The sequence below is a fragment of the Melozone crissalis genome, unplaced genomic scaffold (assembly GCF_028551555.1).
Source record: "Melozone crissalis strain CALT ecotype California unplaced genomic scaffold, PUWL_Pcris_2 ptg000008l_1, whole genome shotgun sequence".
Taxonomy (NCBI): Eukaryota; Metazoa; Chordata; class Aves; order Passeriformes; family Passerellidae; genus Melozone; species Melozone crissalis.
In genome coordinates this window covers 5,108,676-5,124,943 of record NW_026535786.1, presented here as the reverse complement: position 1 = coordinate 5,124,943, position 16,268 = coordinate 5,108,676, and the positions used below count along the sequence as shown (strand labels likewise).

General features: G+C 39.5%; 1 protein-coding gene across 2 annotated transcripts in view; it reads right to left on the bottom strand.

Annotated features, from left to right (window-relative positions):
* NOX4 (NADPH oxidase 4) overlaps positions 1-16,268 on the bottom strand; it is a 99,618-nt gene that overhangs the window by 48,154 nt on the left and 35,196 nt on the right. For both annotated transcript variants that reach the window (XM_054269990.1, XM_054269991.1), the window contains exon 12: positions 9,289-9,349. In XM_054269990.1, the coding sequence (XP_054125965.1) occupies positions 9,289-9,349 (61 nt within the window). The remainder of the gene's footprint in view (positions 1-9,288; positions 9,350-16,268) is intronic.

Sequence of the window (16,268 nt, the reverse complement as noted above, 5' to 3'; positions counted from 1 at the left end):
TTTTATTGTTCACATTTCTGAAGGGAAAGCTTGATTTAAAAAGTAGCCAGGAATGTTATTTCTTCTCTTTGCTTTGACTTCCCTGCTTCTTTGTCAAACCTGCTGAAGGCACTGCACACCTGGAAGACAACCTGTTTTTTTCCAGCTGTTTCAGCTGATCTAATGAAAGATATTACTCCTTCCTAGAATACCTCCCTCTCATGAAAGATTATGTCATTGTAACATACTTTGGTTTTATCTGCTACAAATATTACAAACTATATTAATAAGAGTCACGGCATCCTTCTTGAAAGAAGCTCTGACACTTTGTCCCCACTTTGAGGAAAAAAAGCTTTAAAGAAAGAGAAAGAGGAAGAACAGGAACATGCCAGTGCTGCAGAAATGTGGGTTATAATATCAGTGAAACAAAATACACAGTGCATCCTGCCCATCAGCTGCTGCACTACATGCCAAAGGGCTATTTATTGCTGTCACAGCACAGTCTACTCCCTGTACCACTATGCAATCTCCTTTGCATTTTGGAAAGTGATTTCCAGGCTATAAATTCCCCCCTACAGTTTCTCCTCACAGCACTTTAGTTAATACTGAGATAATTGAGTCCTTTGTCTCAAAGAAATGCCACATTCAGCATGTAGCAGCCACCATTTCAAGTCTCCCTCAAAACTGGGATGCACTAGCAATTAATTTACTTTGCTGTATCTTAAACTTTATAGTATATTATATTTAAAGCATTTCTGCCTCACTGCCTTTTGCAATTTAAGGACCTGATGAAAGAAAAAAAAAAAGAGTTTTAATTACAAAAATCATTTAGTGGACTGACACTCATAAAGGGATGCCTTTATATTAAAACAGGGACTGGACTGGCAGTCTGACTCCATTCCCACTAGGAACTTGCCTCCACCTCTGTGTTCTGCACTGGAGTACCCAACTTTGAGGCATAAGACCACGTGGTTCAAAGTTGAGTTTAGAGGTGGAATTAGCATGTATTTTTGTGCGTAGTTTGTATAAAATGAGTAGCCATAAATATTTTAAACCAAGCTCTTCTGTTCACAGCACATACCAAAATATCTGTTTGGAGAAGCTGTGGAAGCTTGCTGCTGGCCAGTTCTCATGACATGATGCTTTCAGTGCAAGTTCTGAGGTTTGGGTTGACTTCTTGCTCTTAAGAAAGTCAACTTTTTTGAGGCTACCACATACACCTGAATTCTATTTTTGCACTAGATACAAGTGGTTGGTGGCAGATTTTTATTATTAATATTTATGATTTAAAGGGATCCTTCTCCAGGGGAGGACTGGGACAAATGAGAGCTGTGGTTTCAAGATGCCCTTAAAAATTCTTGGATCACAAACTATTTCCTTATGGTGAAACACAAATTTTTCAGCTTGTATTTGATGCATCTGAGAAATTATGCACGTACAAAAGGACAGGACTGAGCAACAGGATGGGGTGGCACATGAAAAGCTGAGTTGCAAGGGACTGTAGGGAACCATTGATAAAATTTGGGGTGTAGGATTTGCCTCCCACATACAAGACCAACATTGATTTTAATGCATTTTGGAATGGAAAGGCATTTTGGAACAGCTAACTGCTGTTTCAAGAATGGCAAACTCAGGGTAAGGACATGCAGCTGGCAAAAAGTGGAGTAAATATACTTAAAGAAAAAATACTGCGATAAAGGAGATGGGATATCTTAACTAGAACTTCAAAGCTAATATTATGCCAACAAGCAGTTATATAATGTTTGTTGTGAAAATAGGAAACCTCATTTGACCATGTTATTTGATCACAATGACATTTGCAAGGTTGTGGGAGTTTTAATCAACTCCCACAGAATTAAGTGCTGAACACAGCACAAATTCTGAGCGAGCGATGGCCCCTCTCTCCCCTCCAATCCAAGCACCAGTAGGAATAAGCAGACAGGTAGAAGAGATCAAGGAATAAAGTGCAATATAGTGACAGCTCAACTACTACCATTACTGGTGGTCTTCACGCAAAAGAGAGCTACACTTTAAATCACACCAGAGCCCAAACCAACAAGAGTGCCATTGAAAAGCAATCCCGCTTCTGTATCTCGAGGGAGTGTCAGAAGTGGAGGGGGTGCAGGAAGCAAAGAACCAGACAAATACAAGGTCTCAAAACTCAGATTTAATACAACAGGTAGCCAAATAGAAGGTTCAAAGGTGACATGTTCATTTTCTGTACATATGTGCACGCAAACAGGCAACAACTAAATTGAACACACATTTCCTAGTAATGGTTATTGTGCTGAAATGAGGAAAACAGCAAAAAGAAAAAAGGAAAAAACAGAAAATTTGGGACAAAACCTACTAACTTACGTAATCATCACAAAGTTGAACTTCATTTTCACAAAGAGTACAAAAAGAGCCCATGGAAGGTTGAAGCTGAAAACTCTGCAGAATATTACAACCCCAAGGTTGTAATATAACTTCTGTATAGAAATTATTCAGAGAAACTATCAAGCATCATGCAGGAGTTGGGAGCATGTAAAGATAGATGTTCCTTCTGATCATAAAATTTATAAATATCTACAGTTCCTACACAAGTTTTTCCATTTTTTTAATGTTCTAAAGCTGAAATAGATTTTTCTCACTAACTATGGCAATTTTTACAATCTGTTAGAAAAGGATCCCAAAAAGAACCATTTCAAATCTACTTTTAAGATATTTTAACCAACAATTTTTAGTTAAAATGTGGTAACTCAAAATTCCAAATCTGAAATGTGTCTATTTTTTTCTTCTGTCCCCAAGGGAGAAGTAACAATAAACTGGGAACAAAGCTAAACATTTGGCACAGGTTCTTCAGCAGAATTTGGATGGCATCTAAGAGAATCTATTGCCCCAGGGAAGTGCAGATATGCATGAAGAGCTGGTATTTTGACGTGAACTCTTGTATTTCTCTAGAAACCATGCTCACACAAAGGACCCTGAAAATCCAGCCAAACTTTGTATATTCAGTGCTTGAAGCAGCTGTGTACCTCTGCACAGAAACTATAAAAGAATGAGTCTTCCCTAAGCAGACATTAATAGAAAAATGGTGGAACAAAGGCAACTCCAGAACAGCAACTTTGCCTCCTTAAGTAGGCAAACACAGCACACAGTGATTACAAAACCAGAAATATGCCTGGCAGTCCACTCAAGTACATATCCTAGAGCTTTTCACTCTAATAATTCTATTTTCAAAGTAGAGAGTTTTTGCTTTTTTTCCCCTACATTCATTCTGATTCTATCAGCTGGTACATGCAAATGTACTCCACAGGCTTCACTCCTGCAGCTCCTAACAGTGCTGAAAATGTCTGAGGCATGACAAGAAATCCTGCAATGTTGTGTTCTTAAATCAGTTCTTAACTACAGCAACATCCACACATCCAGTGCATAATGTATCCAAGGATAAAAAGAAATTTACATCATTGAGTCATGTCATTTTCTATAATCATTACATGATTAAAAAGTGCCTGGGATATGCAAAAAGGTGGAAGTTTACAAATAACAGGATGCACCAAGAAAGGACTTCTGTGTAGCAGAAAATTTCCTGCAATGTAACTTTCTCACCCAAATATCTTTTTCCCCCTCTAGACAAAAAACTCATTAACTGTTCAAATTGGATTTGACTCAAGTTACACTGTTTTTGGTACTAAGTCAGCTGGAGTTCAACTAATATAAAACAATCCAGGTCTGGAGCCAAAAATTCAGATGTGTTCACCTTCAGTATTAGTTGTTTAATCAGAGGAAAAGGGCTTTCAACCCCTTTTAGTAAGCAAACTAAATCTGTTATCCTTTTTCTTCAGTCTCTTAATCCTGCCTTTTATTGAGCTTTTTAAAGGAATAAATAAAATAAATAATAAACATTATTGGCAATGAACAATAAAATTAGTATTCCTTACAGTACACTACGGCTAATCATATTGTTAAGGCATATTAACTTCCCAATAATGCAGCTGAATTATTTTATTGCTAATGTCAAACTATATTACAAGGAAACACAATTAAACCTTTTTATCACTCAATTCTGCTATCCTTCTCAGAAGTGTAAGTAAGATTCCCTGACAATACAAAAATTGTTAGTCATAAAAATCTATCAGTGGAAAATAACACCTATCTCATCTCTGTCCTGTTCTTCCAAAACCACACACAGATTTTGCTGGAACAGCTGACAGCATCACGTCATTAACACCTTTACACCCTGCCAGGAATCTGATGGAATAACTAAACACAAAAAAATGTTACTACGGAGTGGAAAAGGCCCAAATCAAACAGAGCTTGAGGTAATAGCAAAAGAGTTGACCAAATGTTCATCACCAGTGAGTAGATATTTTCAAAGAAACTCAGTAGCAGTTACAGTGAACCTGGGACAACCTTGTCATTTCCTGTGGACAGACTTTATAGTCTGATTATTCCTTCTTGTCATCTTCTGTTCCACACATGACTTCAGTCAGAATCAAGGTCCACTAACAATACAGGAGATGCTGACTGAGCGAGCCATTGCTTCTATACATCTCAAACTGTTCTCAGGGTTACTGAACCTAAAATACTGCCTCTTTGCTAGATCCTACATTTGATGAGATGTTCCAGGTAAGCACAGGAATGCATAGCCTTGGGATGCTTCAGACATCCCATAAATCAGGAGCTGCAAGAGCCTAACATGGTCATGCAGATACTCCTGACAAACTCTCCCAGACCAGAATGTTCAGATCATTCTTCCTTCAGAGGCACTTATAAGGTGCGTCATTTTCTTCTTCTGGTCAATGTGAGAAAAATCCTTAATCAGGCTCCAAAATCCCAAAGAACTGCCCTACTTTTTTGTTTGTTTTTCTGCTTAAAAACAAGTAATTTGGGGTGTGTACTGTTTGCTGTCTCAGGTCTTACTCCATAGGGAATTAAACAAGATTCTTTTTTTAATTCACAGGGAATTAAACAAGATGCTCTCATACATTTGCCATGCTCTGAAAAATTGTTGTTTTCAACTGAAAAATGGTTGGTTTGTTCTTCCCTCATTAAACTTCCTGCTTCAAAGCTGGACCTTCCAGAAAAAGGACTGTGACAATATGTGACAAAAATTCCCATTATGCCATGTCCCCTGTAAAATAAGGTCGCCTGTACCTGAATGAACCAGTTACCAGGCATAACCTCATCTGTAACAAAACAAATGAAGCAAAGATAAACATTTTCAAACCAGATCTGGAGTTTATTAGGGTGAAGCACATCAGTACTCCATAATCTGTCTGTTCTGGCTCTACCTGGACAGTTCCTGTACACATCACCACCTCCTGCTGCCACAACATGTCGATGGGACAGAACTCTCAGATTTAACGGGTGGTACTCAAGTGCTCTTATGGCATACCCACAATAAATATCACGGTGCTCAGAACAAGCCTTGAAAATGTCTCCAGGAACATACACAACTGCACAGTAGGATGGTGTCACTACTAGGTAAAAATTATACAAATTACTGTGGAGCACAGAACAGCATCAGTGCCCTAAACATGGTGCCACATCAATTTGTTCCAGCAACACACTGCAACATAACAGCAATATTTCACTGCCTTAAGGCATGCAGCTCACCTCAACACCTCTGAGTGCTGTGTATTTGTTTTCCACAAAAACATGCTGCATGGCTTCTGAAGCCTGTTATTCCTGCATCATCAATATCACTTTCTGTCTCACACCCTCAAGTTTGTCTAGTGAATGAGACACATTGTCTTGATACACTGCCATGTCTTTTTTCACTGCTGTCAAGTTGTTGGATGCGAGGCATGGCCCATGGCCTCTCTTTTTCCCTCCAGAGGTGCCAGATGAAATGTCAACTTTAAAACTAAACAAGCAGTAGTACTTGAGTCAGCAGCAAGGACAGAAGAGACATAAGGCTGATAGATGACAATGCTGAGGACAAACTAAACAGTAAGTGGGACAAGAAAAAACCTTGAAAAAAATTGTGTTGTAAATACTAAGCCAACAATTACTTCAAAGCTAAAGAAAAAATAGATGGCCACAGGTACCAAGAGAAGCAGAACAAAATGGGTGTTGAGAGGGGATAGCCAGAAACAAGATCAGGTTTTTAGCTCATCCATGCATCTCACAGCTCTGACCCATGCATGAGACACTGCAGGACCCTCAACGTTACTGCAGGGTATAAACACCCAACCAGCTCAGCCTGAGGAAGCCACAGAGGAATACAGGCTGATTCAGCTCTGCACCAGGGGCTAAACCAACCTGCCTGTGTGCAATCACCACAGATCAGCCACTGTAAACACATCCTAACTTGGGCAGCCAAGTCCTGACTGTCCAACTAAGCCGTGTTCCACGGCCACAGGTTTCACAGTGCCACGGAATGTTCTGTTAATACATCAGGTGGTGACTTAAGCAGCTCACAAGTCAGCACAAGGACAGCAATTACATAATCACAAACCCATTTTTAGGAAGGTTTATGATAGCTGTTCCCCTGTTCACAATAGCCATGGCAAAATATGGAATGAAAAATCAAATTAGAAATGTTTACATGGGAAAAATCACAACCAATGAACTAAATGCCAATGAACTAAACTACCTACTTCTGAGCAGTGAGATAGATGTAGATATATGATATACAGACATACTCTTTACAATGAAGGAAGAGAAAAAGGCATGCTTGGAGCCTGGCTTGTCTTTTCGTAAACTAGACATATAAACAGGTCAGAGGTCTACAAATAGAGCTAGGGGAATCATTTCAGGTGAAAATATGTGCTCCAAAGGCATCTGAGGGCACATTACAGCAATACCAGTGACTGTCCGTCTGTTTTCTGAACATGAAAGTTAAGCACTATACAGTTATTAATAGCACCACAACATGGGTGAGAAATAGGAGATCTCAGATTTGTACTGGAAAAGGATATGGGTGCTTATATAATGGAAAGGAAATTTATGGTTTTATCCAAATCAGCTTCTGAGGGGGGGCAGATTCTCAGCTGTTCTAAGCTCAGACAGCACCACTTTGTTTGAATGGAGCATGAAACAGGGGGTCTAGATTACCAGTTGGTTTGCAAAGGTCTCAGAGCTACTGGTTTTGTAGCTTCTTCCTCTCTTACCTACTTTTTCTGTCCTACACTTTCCATTATTTAAATAATTGGTTTTAAAAAGCAAATAACAGTACTGCCTGAAAATCTACTAAGTATTGGCTCTTATGCAAAGCATTGTTTCTGGAATGACTGGCTTTTCCTAAAGCTGCTTCTTTCAGCTTATTTTATTTGAAATCTAAAATTATACGCACTGGGATATGGGCAATAAATGACTTACTATCAACAGCAACTTCTCATCCGGAGTTGAAAATACTATTACCCCTTTTCTCTTGACATTGAGTTGCCTTCCCAACCTACAGCACAAGGTATTCTATTACATTTTCAAGGTATCAGTCAGGGACATTGTTAAGAGACTTGACCCGAAACAACTTGCAGAATTGGTTTGCCAGCATTCCGTACTCCCTCTCCTGTCCTTACAGCTAGTGGCAGGAAATGTTCCTTCACCACATCACCCAGGTGCAGGCAGCTAAAGAAGCTAAAGTTATCCAGAGGAGAAATACCTCAACTAATCAGTTCTTCTCTGCATTTCGTGGCATATCTGCACCTCTCTTGCATTCTTTTAATTTAGACTTGTAATTGAGTTCTCTGAAATAAATTGTCAAGTCTCTTTGGTGTCAGGTATAAACTGTCAGGAATGGGAGATGGTGATACAAAAGAGAATTTTAATAAATAGGATAAAGTCTGAGAGAATAGGTCATGAAAAGAGCTCAAATGACAGTGTGTCTCATAAAAACTCCTCCAGTCTAATATCCTGTCTGCAGAAGCAGCCTTTAGAGCATGCTTAAGAAAGATAATAAGGAACGTGGCAAATATAATAATTCTTCCTCAAACATTCAGCAGATTAGAGACTATTAATTGTCACAAGGCTTAAGGAAATGAGTGAGAACAGGGCTCCATGGTACTGATGCAGCACCAAGGGCTGGGTAAACTGTCTGCTTCTTGACAGCATATCTGACACTGGGAGAGATATCTCTGTTTAGCAAAACTGCTACAAGAAATGTTCTCTGTAATGTGACAGTTCCCTAATATCACACAGTCCAACCTAGACAGATCTTCCTTTCAGTGGAGACTATAGATGCTGACTAGGGAGAATAATACATAAATGCCTAAAGAGAGCAATTCACACCACAGAGGTAATCAGAAAACTGTAAAGATGCCACTTCTTTTGGAAAAATCATTTAGCTAGTACTTCTCCATCCCACTTTTCCAAATAGCCTACTGTCACCTCCCATGTAAGAATGATACTTACCAACAAAAGAGCCATCATTCTGAGGCAGACCAGAGGCTAATCTGCCCCTATCTGGCCAACATTTCAAGCAAGGAGAGAAAATCAGGGGGACTATGGAACACGTGCATATGGCATTGCTCTCCCAGCCTTTGCCTACTGAAGTCCTGCAGAGGCAAGTATGCAGCCAGACTAGAAAGTTCAACAAATATGCACAGACTTATTATCTCTGCATTGGTCTAATCCCTTTTAGGGTGACAAGCTCATTTGACTCAATTCCACAAACACACAAGCTGATACAAATTAACATGGAGAACATTTCTTCATAAGAAATGAACCAGACCCTGCAGTGTATCTGTCTTCCTTACAAGGAAATGCTATGCTGAGCAAGAACAAAGTCAGACACTACGGAATAAGGACAACTATCACTAGAGTATACAACTATCACAGAGAGCACCAAATTGCCCTACTCCTCTGCAGGGAATCCTGGCTTACACCCCTGGTCTGGAGGACATTCAAAGAGCAATGGAAGAGCATGGAAGAACATGAAAGCAAACCTGTAATCTCAGTGTACCACAGGCGTTAATTAACCTGGCTGCCATCCAAATTGCTGGAACCAAAATCCGCTTATCTGGGAGTTGCACATTTCAGCATTTCTGCAGACACTACTATGTACAGAGGCACTGCACAGGGGTAGCAGGCTACCCAAAAACAAGAAAAAGAGGCAGAAATGGAGGAAAATGCTGAAAATTATTACAGTGCAATCAGAAGATCAGTTAGTAGTGGAAAAAACATGTTACTTGAAGAAATAGTACATCTGAATAAAGCAGGGATTGCATCAAGAATGCAATAAAAACAACTTTGGGAAAACAAGTACGAACAATCTCTGGTGAGAATGCACCACAGTCAAGGAACAATTGTGCAGAAGCCAGAAAGGGAGAACAGTTCAAGTAAAGGCATTTGTCTCTGAAAAGGAATTAGTTTTCTACATACCTGTCCAGTCTCCTACTACTTTTAGGTGGACCCCAAACGTTGCTTTGGTATCTGTAGGGCACTAAAAATATTAAATACATTAAGCACCACTTCTGAGAAACAGAAAAAAAAATGCATTCAAAGTACAGTTGTTAAGACAGAACCTGGTGTTAATAGGTTGTTCCTAAGCAGCCACACCAGCAGCTGTACCCTCAAAGAAGCAAGTCTATTATCAACACAGCTGGGGAAGCCAAGAATGCCGAGTATCCCTTCAGACTTAACCCTTTCTTCTGGTCACAGAGGAGTCTGGATGCTTGCTTGCTGATGTGATTTGAAACAGACACCTCACTAAGCAGTACTCAGCAAGGATACCAACAATACAATGGAAGTATTCCTCTACTATTGACACACCATCCCAAATTAGGAACTGCCCCATCATTCTTAAGGCATTTAAGAGACTTTTGATTCTTGAATGTCAAGGCCCACGTTTTCAAGCTGATCATTCTCATACAACTGACGCTTTCTTCTAAATGGAAACTGTAAGCAATTCACAAGACCTTTCAGTTTGCAAAGGAAAAGCACCAGATTCCATAGCATGTCATAAAAATCACATTGCAGCCACCATTCTCTCACTCCACACACGTGCCCCCACTTCAAGGCTATTGATTGTGACTATCAACACAGGAATGTTATCACTTAAAATCTTATCTACACCATGTTATTTGAAAACCTCCAGTCAAGGGCTAAGGACCCCCCCCCCCCCCCCAACTTTCATTCCTTGCTAGAGGGACATTTCAAATGCACTGTTTGGACAGCTTTTGCAGGTAATTCAAATGATGCACACATAAACAGGAAAAGCAGCATCAAGAAAACTTCACTTTCCTTCTATAAACCAAAACCATTGATTTCTTTTTGATAAGAGATATTATTCCTGAGTTTTGATGACTTTCTTAGAACCTGTTAATGATCAATCCAAGCTCTATCATGAAACCAACACCCAACAGATGATGTTCTGTCCCTTTTTTTTTTTTTTCTACTACTAAAGACAAACAGCAGTTTTGAGGGGAGGACTTAAATGCAAAGAACACATCCATATTATAAATAAGAAGGGGCAGGAAGAGAATCCATACATCAAATACTCATGCACCATGCTTATGAAGATATTTCCTGGCTCTGTTCTGGACCTTTGCCATCAGTGCTCCCAAGATAATATTTTCTGTGTACTGTGAAGCCACTGACCCCAGAGCTGAGAATCAGCTCCTGTCAGTTCTGTATTTAGCAGCAGACACAGGCAAAAAGTTAGTATTATCTACATCTTGGAAAAACTAAATAGGGAATACAAAGTCCCAGCTCATCACTCTGTTTTCCTGAGGGGGAAGAGCACTCCTTTTACAACGACTGATTACTAGATACACTTTTATGTAACTCCTTATTATATTCCAAGTTTTCCTACAAAAATGAGGTACAGAAACCCAGAGTCCCAATTATTTTAGCAAGTCTTAGTCTCCAAAGAAAAACAGCATCAAGAGAGGGATGCAGACAAACACACAATGAGCAGTGTTTGCTATGTCTCATTGCAGCATCTTTCAACAAAAATTTCAAGACTAGTTCTCCATATAAAAGCAAGCAAGCAATCTCTTAGGTGGGAAGGTGTATACTGGCAGCAAAAAAGTCTGTTCTGGAGGCTTCTGTAGGGTTGTGCACTGTGGGCTGCCCCAGGGCTCTCTGTGTTTCACAGGAATTGGACTGATTTTCTTAGTCCAACTATCCACAGCCCCAGTTCAGCACATCTTCTACAAAATTGCTATTCCCTGCTTCCACAAAGTTAATGGCAGAATACCCCTTGTCTCCGGCCGGAATAGCTTCAAATCTGTTATACTCAGTCATCACTCTTATGACTAACTCATTTCTGCACTACCCTGAAAAATTATCCAATAAAAGTGAGATTTATTTCTCTTTAGACTTTAGGAAACCTATTTTGATACTTATAACTAGCTATGAGACATCCTCATAGAGTTCTGGAAAAATCTCCTTGTGCTGCTCAATCTTACCAGAAGAAACATGCCTATTTGGGCTACATGGAGTGAATTTCCTCCAGTTTAAAAGAGAGAAAGAATGCAGGTGATCCAGCAAAGGACCACCAAAGCAGTGAGAGGACTGGATAACTTGACATTCAAAGAGGGGTCAATAAGGGAATGTGCCCGAGTAACGCATAGAAGAAAAGCCTTGGGGAGATGTCTGTCTACCAATAACTAAAAAACAGCTAAAGAGAAGATGAAGGTGCTCACTCTCTTCAGAACTATGCATGGCAACAAGACACCAGACCCAGGAGTACAAGTTGTTTCAGGGGAAATTTCATCTGGATATAAGAAAAGTGTTTTGCATCATGGCAGCCAGGGAAATGGTACAATTTCTCCCACTAATTCACCTTCACACAATACTAAATAACCTCATCCACAGCCCTGGCACCAGAAGGTCAAACCACATGATCTCCACAGGCCTCTTCTGACTTTCAGACTTTCCTACATGCCTATAATTTTAACTCTGAAATTTGTTTTTACATATTTTTACTGCACAGAACACTTATTTTACCTCTTTTATCTTTGTAAACACAATTAAGACTCTAAACAGTGGCTTTTTCCCGACTGTTGGAGAATACATTCCAGCAGCTTAAAACTATTCAAAGACAGTTTTTCAGAAGTTTAATCATGAAAGTGGGTAGATTTTCCCATGTTATTTATTAACAGACCACTGGGAATGTGTACTGAAGTGCAATGAAAATATTCTCTTATATATTTAACCTTCATGAAATCACAGAATTGTACAATAGTTGAGACTGGAATGCACCTGCGCAGATTGGCTACTTCAATCCCCTTGTGAGAGCAGGGTCTGCAAGAGCAGGTGGCCCAGGAGAGCACCCCGTTGTGCTTTGAAGGTCTCCAAGGATGGAGACTCCACAGTCCAGGCAATCTGTGCCACTCTCAGAGAAAAAGAAGGGTTTCTTTTAGGTCCAGATGAAACCTCCTGTATACCAGTTTGTGTTGTCCTGTCACCGGGTGCCTCTGAGGGGACTAAATCTATTTTCTTCTCTTGTCACTCAGTACAGCTTTCTCAGCCTCTCCTCATACCCAGAGAACTTCCAGACCCTTATTCATCCTCATGACTCTTTGTGATTCAATACATCCACGTCTCTCTTGTGCTGGGAAGTCTGGAATTGGGCACAGAGCTCCAGATATATCGCTGATGGGAGAAGGGTCACCTCTGTCCACCTGCCTAATACAGCTCAGGAAGCTGTTGGCTTTCTCTGCTGCAAGGGCACATTGTGGGTTCATGGTCAGCTTGGTGTTTACCATGACCCCATAGCCACTCTGTGCTGAGTCCTTTCCAACCAGACAATTCCCATCATGTACTAGTACCTGGGGTTATTGCCTTGGCTAAATGAAGGTGTGCCAAAGCAGCCCCAGAAATGCATCATTCCCTCTCTGAAGCTGTGAACAAAACCAATTAAAATTATTTTGAAACTGTGTTTTGGCAAATAAAATTTTGACTTCCCCCTGCTGCTTTTAACCTAGGAACTCTAAGAAACAATCCACTGTACTATGCTGAAGCTCCCTACTCTTCCTTTATCACCCAGTACACTGTCCAGTGGAAAATTATAAAGATTAGTCAATCTTAAAAAAAAACAAACAAACAAACAAACTTTATCTTAGGTCTTTTTCCTTAAATCAACCTTGTTTTTCAAAAAGGGAAATCACTAACTTGAATAGCCTGTAATGAGAAGGGAGAGTAGACAATATTAAACTAAAGGTCGGAAATGCTTTTCAGTAATTCTTTTCACATTTTGAACTTGCTTGCTGCACCCATTTGATTAAAATGCTATGATAGACAAATTAACTCTTGCAGATACTGTCATAACATGAAGTAATGTTCATCTTATTCTAACCTTAAGTGATCTATACCTTTAAAAAGTGAAAAAAGGTATGAATGTCTACATTCATCAGGCTATCTTCCAGCATTTGGCCCTTCCTGAAAAAAACCGGGAAGACAAAGAAATTCTGTTACATTTAATACACCTGTACAATTTCACACCCTCAGAGAAACCAAATTGTGTTCTTAGCATTAAGATGGAATACTTTCCTCAGTTTAAATGCCTATTTTTGTATATATTTTCACATTCAATAAAACTACAGGATTTTATATATAGACAAAATTTAGAGAATACAGGTTGTTCTGCATCCTGATAAAAAAAAAAAAAAAAACAACTTTCCATTTTTTTTTTCCTTTTTTTCTTCAAGCTAACTTGGAGCACAAATGCAAGTTATCACACAGGGATTGTACAACAATCCCTGGAGAACTTTATTCTTGTAAACCACTAAGTTAATTACATTCACCAGTAACCTAAGCTCTACTATGTATCTCTACGCCAAGTGAATAATTTACCTAATTTATAATACACTACTAGACTAACACATATTTGAAATAAATTTTATTTAACAATTTTATATTGTGATCACAGTTCTCTGTTGTCCTCTACCTTGCTTTTACATGAATGTGAGTAAACTAATTACTGTTAGATCACAGCAGTTTCACTTTACACTCACTGTATAACAGCTCCAGGTTGCCCCTGGAGAGATTTAGATGGGGTATTAGGAAAAATTTCTTTCCCAAAACCGTGGTTGAGCATGGGAACAGGCTGTCTGAGGAAGTGGTGGAGTCACCATCCCTGGAAAAAAAAATGCTCAAAGGACATGCAGATGTGGTGCTTAGGGACATAGGTTAGGGGTGGACATGGCAGTGCTGGGTTAAGGATCTTTTCCAATCTGTGTGACTCTGTGATTCTACACCAGTACAAAAACCTGCTCACAGCAATGAGCAGTGGAGAAATCTGTGCATGAGAGCCCAGCACAAAGGAACTGAAAACTGTGCTATGAACATTGTCCTTCTAGCTTAGAGTACCCTGAATGGTTAACACCACTGCTTATCTACTGTCCAGAACAAGAAATGAGACAAACCTTACTGTAGTTATTTTAATGTTATTAAATGCTATTCATTATTTTAAAACAATCTTTTTAGGTGTTAGGGTGCAGGTAATGGGGTGAGACAACAGCAAACTACCAAGAAAACAAAGTTAATTCCCGAATGTTTCCAGTTCTTCTGTGCACCTCTACCATAAGAACTGTGAAGTCTCTTTAGAGAGGTGCTAAGTTCTAATTACTGACTATCACAGAAATGCTAATGCATGCACCAGAATAACACCAAGGAATATCTGTTATCAGAAGAAAGGAGATGAAAGGGACGCCCAAGTTACAAACCCCCAGTGGCTCTACAAATAAAGCTCCTTACAAGTTCCAGTGGAGATACTGCTCTCAAGTAAACTGCACCACAGTAAACACCATCTCTGTGTTTGGCACTGCAGTAGGTGGCCTGAACAGTGAACAAAATTACAAAGAAGATCTGTGCTACAGCTGGAAGAACAAAGTGTCTGATTGGGGGAATTAAAAAGCTTGTTGTGGGATTTGTTTACATAAAAGGCAACTCCTTCAAAGAAGTCTTTCACTTTGAGTAAAAACCCATGATATGATCCTAATATGGATTTGCAGATATCCTGGCAGGGACCGCAAACAGTGCAGAGACCCTGTTCCCATGCTCCTGCCTGCCAGGGTGAGCCAGCTGCACTGCAAGCCCTCATTCATCAGTCCATCCTTGCTGCAGACTCCACGAACCCTTACCCAGACCAAGACAAACACATTAGAGACTTGACAGGTTTTGAAAAGAGGCAGAAGTGAGGAGAAAAAAAGAAGAACTAAACACAACCAATGTATTTTTCCTTCTGTAAAAGGGAAAAAATAAAAAAGAGAAAAAAAAAAAGTTTTCAACTTTGCCAACTGACAAGAAAATATGAACCTTGGAAGCTCAGTAAGCTGCAGCTTGTCTGGTTTCATACAGAACTGATACAAACATTCCTAAAATGATTCATTCTGACATTAGAAAATGGAGAGGAGTGATGACAAACACAGGCATGCTATATAAAGGTAGCCAAGAAATAGTAGCTAGACTTCAGTCTGACTCATAAGAGGTGAACTCTGTAACACTGGGCTATCCCTGCTTTAACTAATTAATCCTGTAAGAAGCAAATTTCAGAGGAAAAAAAATTTAGTACGTGGAGGTATTCTTTTAAACACATCTCTTCCTCAAACACTTGGAGATTTTTTTAAATGTCTCTATTTCTGCATCATGTTATTTCACAGATTGGATTTTGGTTAAAAGCTTTTCCTTTTAAAGACTTGGCTTTACAGCTATCCTAACTGAACTGGCAGACATCATAACATCTTGAATGTGAGGAAATCCTAACCATGGAGCATGATTTAAATATCAGCAGTGCCAGGATGACCAAGGCAAGACCACCATGCCTCAAATACTCATGGCTTCAGGCAGAGCCCTGCCATGGTAGAACCAACTCCCAGCAAGCTGCCCAGCAAGCAGCTGCAGCAACATAACCCAAATATTTTTCATTTTCCATTGCCATATACTCAGACACCTGCAGTCAAGCTAGTGGAAAAAACACACCATAACAAACTGCAGGATGCATCACTGGGCAGCTGCAGCTCCAAGAAGGATCATTCTGGTCATCTGGGGTCTAAATTCCTCTGTAACACAAACCACAAACCCACACCCACTAATTCCCGTGAGTCTGTAGCTCAGCATTTGCTAATTCACTCCCTGCAATCTCAGTTGTGAAATTACTCTCAGTGTTAGAAATTATCTTTGTTTTCTTTAGGTCTCAGTCTATGAGATTCCCATCTATAAAATCTACTTGTTCCTGGATTTTACTCTCGCACTACAAGAAAATGCAAATTTTTAATGTAGTGCTGTCTTAGGATTGTAAATAGACCAATACTTGTAACATACTCACAATATGGCATAAAATAAAATTTTGAATATATAATATGAAATGTCTTCATTTGTTTTCTAGCAGGTCTCTAACAGTGCAACTGCTACTC